At 41.2% G+C, this 16025-nt stretch overlaps 1 protein-coding gene across 1 annotated transcript in view; it reads left to right on the top strand.

Moving 5' to 3' along the window:
* arap2 (ArfGAP with RhoGAP domain, ankyrin repeat and PH domain 2) overlaps positions 1–16025 on the top strand; it is a gene marked incomplete at its 3' end in the record, with an annotated part of 151628 nt that overhangs the window by 133023 nt on the left and 2580 nt on the right. Inside the window, 4 exon segments of the mRNA XM_029759778.1 lie at positions 53–200; positions 2897–2974; positions 8008–8082; positions 9054–9171. Of these exon segments, the coding sequence (XP_029615638.1) occupies positions 53–200; positions 2897–2974; positions 8008–8082; positions 9054–9171 (419 nt within the window).

Here is a 16025-nt window from a genome sequence, read left to right on the forward strand (position 1 = left end):
CACCTATATGTGTGTTCATCAGTGTGTCCTCCTGTATCTCTATACTGTGTAGGGTCCAGAGGTGCTCCCATATCAACCAGATGCAGACCAGAGACTTGGCCTGTGTGTTCTCCTCCTGTCTCTTCCAAACCGAGGGACAAACCACACCAGAGATCAGCGTGGTCCAAGACCTCATCACCAACTATGTACAACTTTTTGGGGTAAGTTTTATCTATCTACCTGTCATATATACTGACCAAAAATATAAACACAACATGTAAAGTGTTGGTCCCATGTTTTCATGAGCTGAAATAAAAGATCCCATACATTTTCCATATGCGCATAAATATTATTTGTCTCAAATTTTGTGCACAAATTTGTTTACATCCCTGTTAGTGAGCATTTCTACATTGCCAAGATAATCTATCCACCTGACAGGTGTGGCATATCAAGAAGCTGATTAAACAGCATGATCATTACACAGGTGCACCTTCTGCTGGAGACAATAAAAGGCCACTCTAAAATGTGCAGTTTTGTCACACAACACAATGCCACAGATGTCTCAAGTTCTGAGGAAGCGTGTAATTGGCATGCTGACTGCAGTAATATCCACCAGAGCTGTTGCAAGAGAATAAGCCGTCTCCAACGTCATTTTAAAGAATTTGGCAGTACCTCTAACCAGCCTCATAACCAGAGACCACATGTAACCACGCCAGCCCAGGACCTCCACATCCGGCTTCTTCACCTGCAGGATCGTCTGAGACCAGCCACCAAGAAAGCTGATGAAACTGAGGGGTATTTATGTCAGTAATAAAGCCCTTTTGTGGGGAAAAACTCATTCTGATTGGCTGCGCTCCTGCCCAGTCATGTGAAATCCATAGATTAGGGCCTAATGAATTCATTTCAATTGACTGATTTCCATATATGAAATGTAACTTAGTAAAATCGTTGAAATTGAAGCATTTTGTGTTTATATTTTCATTCAGTATAATTGAGTGTGAGTGTATTGAACTTGAAAGAGTGTCTTAAATAAAACAGTGAGTGTCTGAAACGTAAACCATGACTGTCTGAAACTTAAACCAGTGACTGTCTGAAACTTAAACCAGTGACTGTCTGAAACTTAAACCATGACTGTCTGAAACTTAAACCAGTGACTGTCTGAAACTTAAACCAGTGACTGTCTGAAACTTAAACCATGACTGTCTGAAACTTAAACCAGTGACTGTCTGAAACTTAAACCAGTGACTGTCTGAAACTTAAACCATGACTGTCTGAAACTTAAACCAGTGACTGTCTGAAACTTAAACCAGTGACTGTCTGAAACTTAAACCATGACTGTCTGAAACTTAAACCATGACTGTCTGAAACTTAAACCAGTGACTGTCTGAAACTTAAACCAGTGACTGTCTGAAACTTAAACCAGTGACTGTCTGAAACTTAAACCAGTGACTGTCTGAAACTTAAACCATGACTGTCTGAAACTTAAACCATGACTGTCTGAAACTTAAACCAGTGACTGTCTGAAACTTAAACCATGACTGTCTGAAACTTAAACCAGTGACTGTCTGAAACTTAAAACAGTGACTGTCTGAAACTTAAACCAGTGACTGTCTGAAACTTAAACCATGACTGTCTGAAACTTAAACCAGTGACTGTCTGAAACTTAAAACAGTGACTGTCTGAAACTTAAAACAATGAGTGATCTTAGTGTCACACTAATTCTTCCGGGAATTTTTCCCACCTAGAGGAGGACTGTTCTCTCCATTCATCCCTCCGTTCATCCTTCCATTCCCTCCTAATCAGGTTGGAATGCTGCTGTTGTTCGCCTGACAAATACCCATTAAGCTGAACCAATGAGGACCCAATCTCAGTGAATACACACACCACCACCGTGGCATAAAATGAGTGAGACGTTCAGGCTAATTAGGAATACTATTATGTGGTGGAATGCTGCGGATGTGGGCTTTTTATCAGACCCCAACACACTGTGTGTGTGTGTGTGTGTGTGTGTGTGTGTGTGTGTGTGTGTGTGTGTGTGTGTGTGTGTGTGTGTGTGTGTGTGTGTGTGTGTGTCTTTTCTCTCTCTCCAGTCTTCATTGCAATGCATAGCCCTGACAAAGCAAATTGTTCTCTGAAAGTGAGGGGGGGGGAAAGTTAGAATAAAAAGTGTAATTTACCCTACCTCGCTTTGGCGCTTTGAAACCACACAATGTGGAATTACAGTTGTGTCCAGTATCTTTAACTTTAATTTAAGCTAAAAGGAACAAACTATATCGATGGGCTACTGGAGTCATTTATTCAGCTGATAATAAAAAACCCGCTGAACAATCCAACTGAACTTCCTGAACTTCCCATCGCTATAGTTCGTTCATTTTAGCTTAAATTAAAGTTACTGGACACAACTGTAATTCCACATTGTTTGGTTTTATATAATTAAAGGGGATTTCTATTTTTACCCAAAATGTTATATATGTCCCCTTATTTATTTAACTAGGCAAGTCAGTTAAGAACAAATTCTTATTTACAATGATGGCCTTGGAACTGCCTTGTTCAGGGGGAGAACGACAGATTTTTTTACCTTGTCGGCTCGGGGATTCGATCTAGCAACCTTTCGGTTACTGGCCCAATGCTCTAACCATTAGGCTAGCACAGATATTATGTACAGAGTATCTGCTTTTCTTCATGTGAATGGACAGGGTTGATGTATTTACCTGTCTGTCTGTGTCTGTCTGTCTGTCTGTCTGTCTGTCTGTCTGTCTGTCTGTCTGTCTGTCTGTCTGTCTGTCTGTCTGTCTGTCTGTCTGTCTGTCTGTCTGTCTGTCTGTCTGTCTGTCTGTCTGTCTGTCTGTCTGTCTGTCTGTCTGTCTGTCTGTCTGTCTGTCTGTCTGTCTGTCTGTCTGTCTGTTGTATTACCCAGGTCAACGAGGACCAACTCAAGCAGATGGAGAGTGAGAACAGTTTCATCACACGATGGAATGAAAAGAAAGACACCACAGTAAGTCAACCTGTTTAGCTCCACTGACAAACACAATCAGACCTCTGGACTGCTTTGTGGGTGTGTTTCCATGCATGTGTGTAAGCTGAGCTCTAAGGTCGGATTTTAACTGTCTTCCTGTTATGCAATGATTCAGGGAGGGTGGGTGTTGTTTGGACAGAGGGCAATGAGAGGGTTTGTATGCCTGTTCACCTTTATAACTGTCTGCTACTTTATGCCTGGGCGCATGCGCTGCAGGAAACTATTTGTTCAGATAACCTGGAAAACAAATTAATCTTCAAACCTTATGCCGCCTGCTGACGTTGAAAAGTGTTTGAACAAAGTGTTGAAAGTGGTTGAACAAGTGTTGAAAGTGGTTGTTTTTTTCCCCCACCTTAAGTTGGTTTCCAGAGGCTGTCAGAATGAATCTGGCCAATTGAACTAAAAGGTTAACGCTATTGTGGGAAAATTGCCCCCCGAAAAACGCAAGAGAGCTAGACAAATGTCTCATGTACTAAAAGTGGAGGTTTTTAGTAACCTGGTAACAGGATTGAGAGCAGAGGAAAGAGGAAAATAGACGTGTCAGATATTCAATTTAAAGCTTTTAGGAAAGACTGGCTCTCTCAGGGAGTGCAAGGAAGTTAAGGCTAGCTCTTCCATGTGGTGGTGTTCATTGTTAGTAGCTTGCTGTGTAGTAGCGTGATTAGCCTAGTGCCTAGCCTAGCACCTGTTAGCTCAGGCTGTTGAGTTAGCTCTTAGAGTGGAGGGTACACACACAAACACACCCACTAGGATTGAGCGCTGTCCTTTGTTTTTCCCCTCCCCCTCTTTTCTTTCCATTATTTTCTCCTCGACTTCATGCGTCAGAAAGCACTTTAAGTTCGAGTGAGGGTGCCAGCAAAACAACCCTCTTTGTTTTCTTTCCTCCCTCGTTCTCTCGTCTCTGGCTGAGTTAACTCAATAAAGGTGGGCAGCCATATTTTTACTGGCAATTTGACTGGTACAATAATTGCCATGGTGTTTTGGAATGTTCTACCAACTGTGGCTGGATTACCATGGTAATGTAGAATGTTCATTCAACTGAGGCTGGATTGCCATGGTAATGTAGAATGTTCATTCAACTGAGGCTGGATTGCCATGGTAATGTAGAATGTTCATTCAACTGAGGCTGGATTGCCATGGTAATGTAGAATGTTCATTCAACTGAGGCTGGATTGCCATGGTAATGTAGAATGTTCATTCAACTGAGGCTGGATTGCCATGGTAATGTAGAATGTTCATTCAACTGAGGCTGGATTGCCATGATAATGTAGAATGTTCACTCAAATGGTTCTAACTGATGTGGCTCATAAAATTGTTGACTCAACAAATCACAGCACACCTGCTTTTACTTCCTGGCATCGGTACACTCAAAATGGCTGCCAGTCCACCCATTATGTTATCATTCACTTGAAACACCCTTTCTATTCATTCTCTTGGGTAAACTCTGCCTATTCATTATGATACACTGTACGTTTACATTTGACATTTTAGTCATTTATCAGATGCTCTTATGCAAAGCGACTTACAGTAGTGAGTACATATATCTTCATACTTTTTTGTATTGGTCCCCCGTGGGAATCGAACCCACAACCCTGGTGTTGCAAGCGCCATGCTCTTCCAACTGTGCCACATGGGACCTGTGTACTTGTCCTTCACTTCAATCTACTGTGACCTTCTCGTTTCCGGTGGAGAGGAAGGAATAAGTAACATGATGCACAGAAAGACCTCTAAACCTTTCTCTTCGTCTCTCGTTTCCACAGCTGAGAGTGATTGTTGTCAAGACAAACTGAAGTGTGCTTTAACTGGGGGCCAAGACTCAGCATTTCAAAATTTTCGCCACACATGGACTGTTTAGTTATCAGGGCAGTTGATGGTACTGTCTCAACCAGCTGTATAAGTAAGTGATAATCAACGAGGGGCTATGCGTTCTATGAAAACTATTGAACAACTTGAAAGGTGTGTTTCACAACCCGCTTGCGGAATGGAACTGACCTTGCATGGAGTTGCATTATTTTCAATGAACACATTTAGCCTCGAGTTGATTATCCCTTTCATATCATCTATATAATTTAACACATTTGCCACTAGATATGTGTTCATTTGTCGGTAGAAATGTGTTCAACATCCACTGAAGTAGCTAGCACGTTTACTTCCAGAAACTTCTGGAAGATTGCCCATTATTTAGTTTTTCTAGGGACCCAGAAAACGGAGGCAGTGGGAGAACCTATTCAAGCAAGTAAATATATTTTGATAATGATCAAAAACAATGTATTATTAGCTAGATTTCTACAGAAACATAGTGTGCAGGCTAACTCCAATGTGCTGTTCTCGTAATGTTTGCTAGTTAGCTAGCTAACTTTATATACTGTATAGCTAGCAATGTAAATAATATATCACCAGCATGCGAATTTCATAGTAGCTAGTTAATTATTTTGATGTATTTATCATTGTAACTCCAAATGCATTTGTAACTAGGTAGCCTAGCTAACAGCAATGGAAGAATGTGAAAGGATTAGCTAACGTTAGCACTTCCAGCTGTCAGAGAAGGGAGAGTAGGCTACTCTGAATAGGGCGGGTATACATTTGTGGGAGTACATTATGAAACTATTCTCCAGTCCCTTGTGAGGAAAAACTGAGGAAAGAGAGTTATAGCAACATAATATTCAGGGCTGTCTAATTTGATTATAATGAAGCCTGTATCTTTTGTGATGTTGTCTGTCCTCGGATACAGAGAGCCGTAAAACCCTGTCTGCAAATGAAGAGGTCCTAATGAATGTCCCAAGAGAATAAGGGTACATCCTTGTATACCATGGATTATATATAACGAGCTATCTTAGCACATTTTGTAAACAGTAATATAGTTTAAAAGTCACACACAATGTATAATCCTATTACAACTGGAGCAGACCAGCCTTGCTGGGTGTTGCACACTTCTGTTCCAACCCAGCACTAACACACCTGATTCAATGTATCAAACCTAATTAGTTAATAATCAATTATGCTATTACTGGGCTGGAAGTCTTCTTACTCAGTAGATCAGGGATCAGTAGAGCGATGTTGGACATTTCTGGTATGGACTCTTTTTTTATTATACCTGAAACGATGCTTTAGTAGTAATAGCCTACTTGTTACTAAAATGGCTGACCTTTACATATGAGTAAGCTTACTTGTAGACTTTGGAATTATATGAAATAGTATTTTATTTGAAGTGAAGTGTTTAAAACTTGTTTTAATTGTTAACTTAACTATTATTTAGGATAAACTAGTGTTGATGATGATTAATCATGTCACGATCCTGCAATAAAGAGAGGAAGGGAATCTGTCTCTAATTTGTCTGTGTTTCTGTGTTGTATTATTAGATTATTACTATTTTGTCAGGATATCAATCATGTGAACCCATTTTGCAGCTGATAATGACATGTAATGCCAATACTGCCATAGGCCTACATTTTTTGGGGGTGGGAGAACATATAGCTGAACAATATGTAAACAATGTGTGAGAGTTAAGCTTGTCTCTGCTTCAGATGCACATTGTCAAGGGGTGCATTGCAAATGCCCATAAGACTAATACCATCATACTGTAGGCCAGTGGATCCCAACTCCGGTCCTCAAGTACCCCCAACAGTACAATGGCCGTATCCAGGTACTCCGTGTTGCATCGCTCATAAGAACAGCCCTTAGACATGGTGTATTGGCCATATACCACACCCCCTCGGGCCTTATTTTTCTCTACTTCCTGTTTTCCCCCTCTCCATCCCTCTGTCATTCCCTGCACCAGCTTCCACCATCTCCCCTTCAGTGTTTGTCTCCTCTTTCCTCTCCTTAGTTCTGCTAATGGAACAGCTCTTTGTCTGTGGGCTGTAATCTCTACCGGTGTGGGACACATGCACGCACTCGCATACGCACGCACACACAGGACTCTACCTGTTATAATGACGACATGTCATAGGCCAACTTATTATTTTACCTGTGCAGCCCGGCCATTGTCATGGCATTTGTCTTGACCTTCATGCCACAACTTCTCACATTCCGCTTGTTTACAATATTTTCTCTCTGGCTTACTGTTGTTGAGGACATCATAGGTTGTTTAGTTCAAAGTTGAGAAGAATTGTTTCCTAGGAGGCAGACTTTTCACTTTTGTCTCAGAAGTTGGTTTGCTCATGATAACCCGATCTTAAAACGTTTTTTTTTGTTGTTGTTGTTGTGAAGAGAGAGAACAGAGGACAAGGACAGAGACATAATGTATATTACTCTTGATGCAATGTCACTTTGTGTCCAATGTCACTTTGTGTCCAATGGCCTCTCTGCTGTTGTTTTACAATGCCGGAGCAAGGTTGAAGGGAAATTGAGAGAAGTGTCAGCTGTGATAGTCTGCAGGTTCCCAAGGACTTCTCCAAAGCCTCGTGCGTGTGTTTTAAGACACTCTGTATGTGGCCTGATACAGTATGTTACCTCAATGGTATAGAACAGACTGGATTCTCACAGATTGAAAAAGACATTTGTCCCAGTGTTAAATCTAAAATAATATCAAAAATCCTAAGAGGAGTATCATTACTTGATCTACATGCTTCAGATTTCCACACAGATATTCCACTGACTCCAAATCACGAATCAAAGGTCAGAGTTAGTTCAAGTTAGTATTCATCCCAGATTGAAAGACTGAACACCTGATTGGGATATTATAAAGTTTGGCAGAAATGTTGACTACATTTGAAGCCCTTACCCCCCCCCCCCTTTCCACCTCTCTGACTTCCTCTGGCTTGCTTCCCTCATTCTGCCAAAACATCACATCAATTAAAAGCACTATATTTAGTTTTGCCTGTAGCTCAGAATACGACCTCTACCACTCTCCTCAAATCGTCTAATGCTTCCCTTAGTTCCCTCTGTTTAGGCCCAGGCCACACCGAGGTGGGAATTCAGAACAAAAGCCAATTAATCCGAATGTTGTGTTTTTTCTTTCTCCTCTGTTTCTCTCTCTCTCTTTCTCTCCCTCTTTCTCTCCTTCTATTTAGTTCTCTCCGGCCGGGGACTTGATCTTTGAGGTGTACCTGGAGAGAAGGGAGCCGGAGAACTGCTGCTTAATCAAGGTAAAGGTGTGTGTGTGTGTGTGTGTGTGTGTGTGTGTGTGTGTGTGTGTGTGTGTGTGTGTGTGTGTGTGTGTGTGTGTGTGTGTGTGTGTGTGTGTGTGTGTGTGTGTGTGTGTGTGTGTGTGTGTGTGTGTGTGTGTGTGTGTGTGTGTGTGTGTAAGGGGTGAGAAAGAGGGGGAGTGTATAAGTTGGAGTGAGAGAGCGAGGGATAAAGGGAGTAGAAGGAAAGGAGGTGGAGGGGTGTGTAATGGGGTCTGGGGGAGTTAGAGGTACAGAGCAAGGGATGGAGGTAATAGAGAGAGAGGGAGGAAGTGGAGGGTGTGATAGAATAGGGCCGAGACGTTGGTGGTTAAACCTGATGGGATTACTGCCACCGAAATAAATCAAAAGCGAGCTAATCAAAGACACTTCTGATATAATTGTGTGAGTAATTGCGTTTAATCAGAGGCAGTGGTAAGCTGCAGGTAATGGATTTATTTTGCAGGTGTGGAACAGCAGTGTGGTGGGAAGGGGATGGGGGGGGTAGAGTGGACTGTTTTACAACTCACTGCGGGGTTAACAGTTATTTTCTTCTCTCTTGAGTCATGCTTGTTCTTTACTTTCTGTTCACCTCTACACTATGATTACAGAATAGTTTCTGTGCAGACTATTTCACAAACAAATGTAGAGTTTTATGTTCTCCATTTCCAGATTGCAAGTGATGGAAAATCTTTGACAGTGATACAAATGCACAACCTTTCCTCCATTTCCTAATTATCTGATGGGGATCGCTAACATGCAGGGTTGCAGTTGTTCTATTTAAATGTATTAAATTCAGCAAGTTAATGGAAATTCCATTTTAAGAATGTACTGCCATTTCAGTTCGCTTCCTGGGTGAATTTAAATGGACTGAAATGAAAATTAACCAGTCCTGCTAAGATGGGATTGTTTCCTTTCCTCTCTCTAACATCTTTGTGGTTGTGTTGTGGTAGTTGTCCCCTACCATGAGGTCAGACGAGCTGGCAGAGTCCACGCTGGTTACGAGGAACGTGGTCACGAACCCGGTCGACCTCTGGACCACGTTCGAGGTCATTGAGAACGGAGAACTGGGTATGTGACAACAAAGAGGTGATCAACTGGTCATTAAGACTACTTAGAAGCTGTGGGGACAGCATTTATTTCATGTCTCCAGAGGGAAGGTTTCTGAAGTCAGAAAAAGCATGTGGTTTCACTAATAGCGAAGGTTGGATAAATGAAATATGTAAATATGTAGACAATGCTGTAAATAATATCGGGATGAAGGGAAATGTCTTCGCTTATTCCCTCTGGCCATTTTTTCAAACTTTTCAAATCAAATCAAATTGTATTCGTCACATACACATGATTAGCAGATGTTAATATGAGTGTAGCGAAATGCTTGTGCTTCTAGTTCTAACGGTGCAGTAATATCTAACAAGTAATCCAACAGTTCCCCAACAACTACCTAATACACACAAATCTAAAGGGGGTGAATGAGAATATGTATGTATAAATATATGGATGAGTGATGGCTGAGCGGCATAGGCAAGGTGCAATAGATGGTATAAAATAGATGGTAATGTTAGATATGTAAACATGATTAAAGTGGCATTATTTAAAGTGGCATTGTCTAAAGTGACTACTGATCCATTTGTTAAAGTGGCTAGTGATTGGGTTTCCATGTAGGCAGCAGCCTCTCTGAGTTAGTGATGGCTGTTTAGCAGTCTGATGGCCTTGAGATAGAAGCTGTTTTTCAGTCTCTCGTTCCCAGCTTTGATGCACCTGTACTGACCTCGCCTTCTGGATGGTAGCGGGGTGAACAGGCAGTGGCTCGGGTGGTTGTTGTCCTTGATGATCTTTTTGGCCTTCCTGTGACATCGGGTGCTATAGATATCATGGAGGGCAGGTAGTTTGCCCCTAGTGATGCGTTGTGCAGACCACACCACCCTTTGGGGGGCCTTGCGGTTGATGGCGGTGCAGTTGCCGTACCAGGCGGTGATACAGCCCGACAGGATGCTCTCGATTGTGGATCTGTAAAAGTTAGTCAGGGTTTTGGGTGACAAGCCAAATTTCTTCAGCCTCCTGAGGTTGAAGAGACGCTGTTGTGCCTTCTTCATCGCACTGTCTGTGTGGGTGGACCACTTCAGTTTGACGTTGATGTGTACGCAGAGGAACTTAAAACTTTCCACCTTCTCCACTGCTGTCCCTTCGATGTGGATCATCTCCTTTGTTTTGTTTTGTTGATGTTGAGTGAGAGGTTATTTTCTTGACACCACACTCCGAGTGCCCTCACCTCCTCCCTGTAGGCTGTCTCGTCGTTGTAGGTAATCAAGCCCGCTACTGTAGTGTCATCTAACAAGGATGCTCTAGTACTGTTGTGTCGTCTGCAAACTTGATGATTGAGTTGGAGGCGTGCATGGCCCCGCAGTCGTGGTTGAACAGGGAGTACAGGAGGGGGCTGAGCATGCACCCTTGTGGGTCCCCAGTGTTGAGGGTCAGCGAGGTGGAGATGTTGTTTCCTACCTTCACCACCTGGGGGCGACCCGTCAGAAGGTCCAGGACCCAATTGCACAGGGTGGGGTTGAAGTCCAGGGCTTCCAGCTTGATGATGCACTTGGAGGGTACTATGGTGTTGAATGCAGAGCTGTAGTCAATGAACAACATTCTTACAGTGGTTCCTCCTTTAAAAGTTGCGAGCTTATAGCGCGGGACATAGAGGTATCCAGTGTCACGGCTTCATCGCTCCAGACCACCACAAGGGGGAGTTAGAGCACTCTTTATGCATTTGGGTCCCAAGGTTTTTATATGACCAATCATATCGAGTGGTTCAATGATGCATTTCACACGGGGCATCCGTCCCTGGTGACTTCAGCAAAGATGGCTGACAAAACATTACGGGGAAGCAAATGTATGTAGTTATAACGTCATAACGAGTCAAGCAAAAAAAGGACAATTGAGAGGAATATGTTAGTTAATGTAGAGACAAACGATTGTGCATATTTTTTTGTCATAAAGTTAATTTACGAAAATCACTATTTATCAAGTTTATTTTCAGTCATATCTAATACCAGGTGTATCAAACTCATTCACTATAGCAAGCAGAGAGCCGGTTTCGAACCCTGAACATTCTTGCCCAAATTCCAGCACACTACGACTGTGCCCAAATTTATTAATTGGGGTTGGTGCTTATTGTGGCTTAAAACACTTTGTCAATTGGAATCTTTAACATGTGGAAATAGAAAAGGCATTATTATTCATTTTTCACAAGCATAACAGGATGGGCTATTAGCTGAACAATAGACTTGTCACACCCTGACCTTAGAGAGCCATTTTTATTCTCCATTTTGTTAGGTCAGGGTGTGACTTGGGTGGGCATATCTATGTTGCTATTTCTTTGTTGGCCTACTATGGTTCCCAATCAGAGGCAGCTGTTTTTCGTTGTCTCTGATTGGGAATCATACTTAGGCAGCCCTTTTTCCCACCTGTGATTGTGGGATCTTGTTTTTGTATAGCTGCTGTGAAGCCTGCAGAACGTTACGTTCGGTTTTTGTATTTTGTTGTTATGTTGGTGTTCATCTAATAAAAGAAAGATGTACGCTGCACCTTGGTCTAATTCTTCAATCGACGAGCGTAACAAGACTATTCAACCTTTCTAAAGAATTGTCTAATAGCCGAGCTACAGTTGAAGTCGGACGTTTACATACACTTAGGTTGGGGTCATTAAAACTCGTTTTTCAACCACTCCACAAATTTCTTGTTAACAAACTATAGTTTTGCCAAGTCGGTTAGGACATCTGCTTTGTGCTTGACACAAGTAATTTTTCCAACAATTGTTTACAGGCAGATTATTTCACTTATAATTCCCTGTATCACAATTCCAGTGGGTCAGAAGTGTACGTATATACTAAGTTGACTGTGCCTTTAAACAGCTTGGAAAATTCCAGAAAATGATGTCATGGCTTTAGAAGCTTCTGATAGGCTAATTGACATAATTTAAATCAATTGGAGGTGTACTTGTGGATGTATTTCAAGGCCTACCCTCAAACTCAATGCCTCTTTGCTTGACATCATGGGAAAATCAAAAGAAATCAGCCAAGACCTCAAGAAAAAAAACTGGAAACCTCCACAAGTCTGGTTCATCCTTGGGAGCAATTTCCAAACACCTGAAGGTACCACGTTCATCTGTACGAACAATAGTACTCAAGTATAAACACCATGGGACCACGCAGCCGTCATACCGCTCATGAAGGAGACGCGTTCTGTCTCCTAGAGATGAACGTACTTTGGTGCGAAAGGTTCAAATCAATCCCAGAACAACAGCAAAGGACCTTGTGAAGATGCTGGAGGAAACAGGTACAAAAGTATCTATATCCACAGTAAAACGAGTCCTATATCTACATAACCTGAAAGGCCACTCAGCAAAACCTGAAAGACCACTGAAAACTCAAAACCTGAAAGACCACTGCTCCAAAACCACCATAAAAAAACAGACCATGGTTTGCAACTGTACATGGGGACACAGATCGTACTTTTTGGAGAAATGTCCTCTGGTCTGATGAAACAAAAATAGAACTGTTTTGCCATAATGACCTTCGTTATGTTTGGAAGAAAAGGGGGAGGCTTGCAAGCCAAAGAACACCATCCCAACCGTGAAGCACGGGGGTGGCAGCATCATGTTGTGGGGGTGCTTTGCTGCAGGAGGGACTGGTACACTTCACAAAATAGATGGCATCATGAGGATGGAAAATTATGTGGATATATTGAAGCAATATCTCAAGACATCAGTCAGGAAGTTAAAGCTTGGTCGCAAATGGGTCTTCCAAATGGACAATGACCCCAAGCATACTTCCAAAGTTGTGGCAAAATGGCTTAAGGACAACAAAGTCAATGTATTGGAGTGGCCATCACAAAGCCCTGACCTCAATCCTATAGAAAATGTGTGGGCAGAAATGAAAAGGCGTGTGCGAGCAAGGAGGCCTACAAACCTGATTCAGTTACACCAGCTCTGTCAGGAGGAATGGGCCAAATTTCACCCATCTTATTGTGGGAAGCTTGTGGAAGGCTACCTGAAACGTTTCACCCAAGTTAAACCATTTAAAGGCAATGCTAGCAAATACTAATTGAGTGTATGTAAACTTCTGACCCACTGGGAATGTGATGAAAGAAATACAAGCTAAAATAAATCATTCTCTCTACTATTATTCTAACATTTCACATTCTTAAAATAAAGTGGTGATCCTAATTTACCTGAGACAGGGAATTTTTACTAGGATTAAATGTCAGGAATTGTGAAAAACTGAGTTTAAATGTATTTGGCTAAGGTGTATGTAAACTTCTGACTTCAACTGTAGCTACACCGCAACATGGCAGAAAAGTAATAAACTACTAAAAATACCACCTAGATCTGTATTTAGTTCAACAACCACAAAGCTACTGCAATATGTAGTTTAACTACTAATTGAATTCCATGTAGTTCACTACTCCCGAACACTGACAGAAACACACATACGCAGAGACACAGAACTTCGACTTCAACTGTATATATAACGTTTCTTACCGAGCCGTGATGCCATCAGATTACAGATTGCCTTTGCCGATCGCTCATCATCTTTCATTCATTAGTGAGTCAATGGCTTGAATAGTCATTGACTCACACGTTGAAAAGGAACAAGATGGCATCCCAATCCACCCCGGGCACACCTGTGAGCTCTGGAACTCCTGGAACTCTCAGGAATTTCTTAACCTCTCTAGGGTCAGTGGGACGAAATCGTCCCACCTACTCAACAGCCAGTTGAATCCCGTGGCGCGTTTTTCAAATACCTTAGAAATGCTATTACTTCAATTTCTCAAACATATGACTATTTTACACCATTTTAAAGACAAGACTCTCGTTAATCTAACCACACTGTCCGATTTCAAAAAGGCTTTACAACGAAAGCAAAACATTAGATTATGTCAGCAGAGTACCCAGCCAGAAATAATCAGACACCCATTTTTCAAGCTAGCATATAATGTCACATAAACCAAACCACAGCTAAATGCAGCACTAACCTTTGATGATCTTCATCAGATGACAACCCTAGGACATTATGTTATACAATACATGCATGTTTTGTTCAATCAAGTTCATATTTATATCAAAAACCAGCTTTTTACATTAGCATGTGACGTTCAGAACTAGCATACCCCCCGCAAACTTCCGGTGAATTTACTAAATTACTCACGATAAACGTTCACAAAAAACATAACAATTATTTTAAGAATTATAGATACAGAACTCCTCTATGCACTCGCTATGTCCGATTTTAAAATAGCTTTTCGGTGAAAGCACATTTTGCAATATTCTCAGTAGATAGCCCGGCATCACAGGGCTAGCTATTTAGACACCCACCAAGTTTAGCACTCACCAAAATCAGATTTACTACAAGAAAAATGTTATTACCTTTGCTGTCTTCGTCAGAATGCACTCCCAGGACTTCTACTTCAATAACAAATGTTGGTTTGGTTCAAAATAATCCATAGTTATGTTCAAATATCCTCTGTTTTGTTCGTGCGTTCAAGACACTATCCGAATGGTAAAGAAGGGTGACACGCACGACGCATTTCGTGACAAAAAAATTCTAAATATTCCATTACCATACTTCGAAGCATGTCAACTGCTGTTTAAAATCAATTTTTATGCCATTTTTTCGTAAAAAAGCGATAATATTCCGACCGGGAAAGCGTGTTTAGGTTCAAAGACGAAAGAAAATAAAAACATGGGGTCGACTCGTGCACGCGCCTCAGCCCATTGTCCTCTGATAGAGCACTTGCCAAAAGCGCTAATGTTTTTCAGCCAGTGGCTGGAGTTACATCATTCAGCTTTTTCCCGCCTTCTGAGAGCCTATGGGAGCCGTAGGAAGTGTCACGTTACAGCAAAGATCCTCAGTCTTCAATAAACAGAGTCAAGAAGCTCAAGGAATGGTCAGACAGGCCACTTCCTGTAAGGAATCTTTTCAGGTTTTTGCCTGCCAAATGAGTTCTGTTATACTCACAGACACCATTCAAACAGTTTTAGAAACTTTAGGGTGTTTTCTATCCAAAGCCAATAATTATATGCATATTCTAGTTTCTGGGCAGTAGTAATAACCAGATTAAACCGGGTACGTTTTTTATCCGGCCGTGTAAATACTGCCCCCTACCCCCAACAGGTTAAAATCAATCCCATATACTATGTTATTACAAAAAAGGTTTTAAATTCTCTGGTAATAAACAGTGTATGTAGTAATATCTCAGTAATGAAGTAGTGTATGTAGTAATATCACAGTAATGAAAACAGTGTATGTAGTAATATCTCAGTAATGAAAACAGTGTATGTAGTAATATCTCAGTAATGAAGTAGTGTATGTAGTAATATCTCAGTAATGAAGTAGTGTGCGTAGTAATATCTTAGTAATGAAGTAGTGTATGTAGTAATATCTCAGTAATGAATGTGTGTGCGTAGTAATATCTCAGTAATGAAGTAGTGTATGTAGTAATATCTCAGTAATGAAGTAGTGTGCGTAGTAATATCTCAGTAATGAAGTAGTGTATGTAGTAATATCTCAGTAATGAAGTAGTGTATGTAGTAATATCTCAGTAAAGGAAACAGTGTATGTAGTAATATCTCAGTAATGAAGTAGTGTATGTAGTAATATCTCAGTAATGAAGTAGTGTGCGTAGTAATATCTTAGTAATGAAGTAGTGTATGTAGTAATATCTCAGTAATGAATTTGTGTGTGCGTAGTAATATCTCAGTAATGAAGTAGTGTATGTAGTAATATCTCAGTAATGAAGTAGTGTGCGTAGTAATATCTCAGTAATGAAGTAGTGTATGTAGTAATATCTCAGTAATGAAGTAGTGTATGTAGTAATATCTCAGTAATGAACCGGTGTCCGTGGCTGTAGAAGTGAAGAAATCAGCTCAA

The sequence above is a fragment of the Salmo trutta genome, chromosome 8 (genome assembly GCF_901001165.1).
Source record: "Salmo trutta chromosome 8, fSalTru1.1, whole genome shotgun sequence".
In the NCBI taxonomy this organism is placed as follows: domain Eukaryota; kingdom Metazoa; phylum Chordata; class Actinopteri; order Salmoniformes; family Salmonidae; genus Salmo; species Salmo trutta.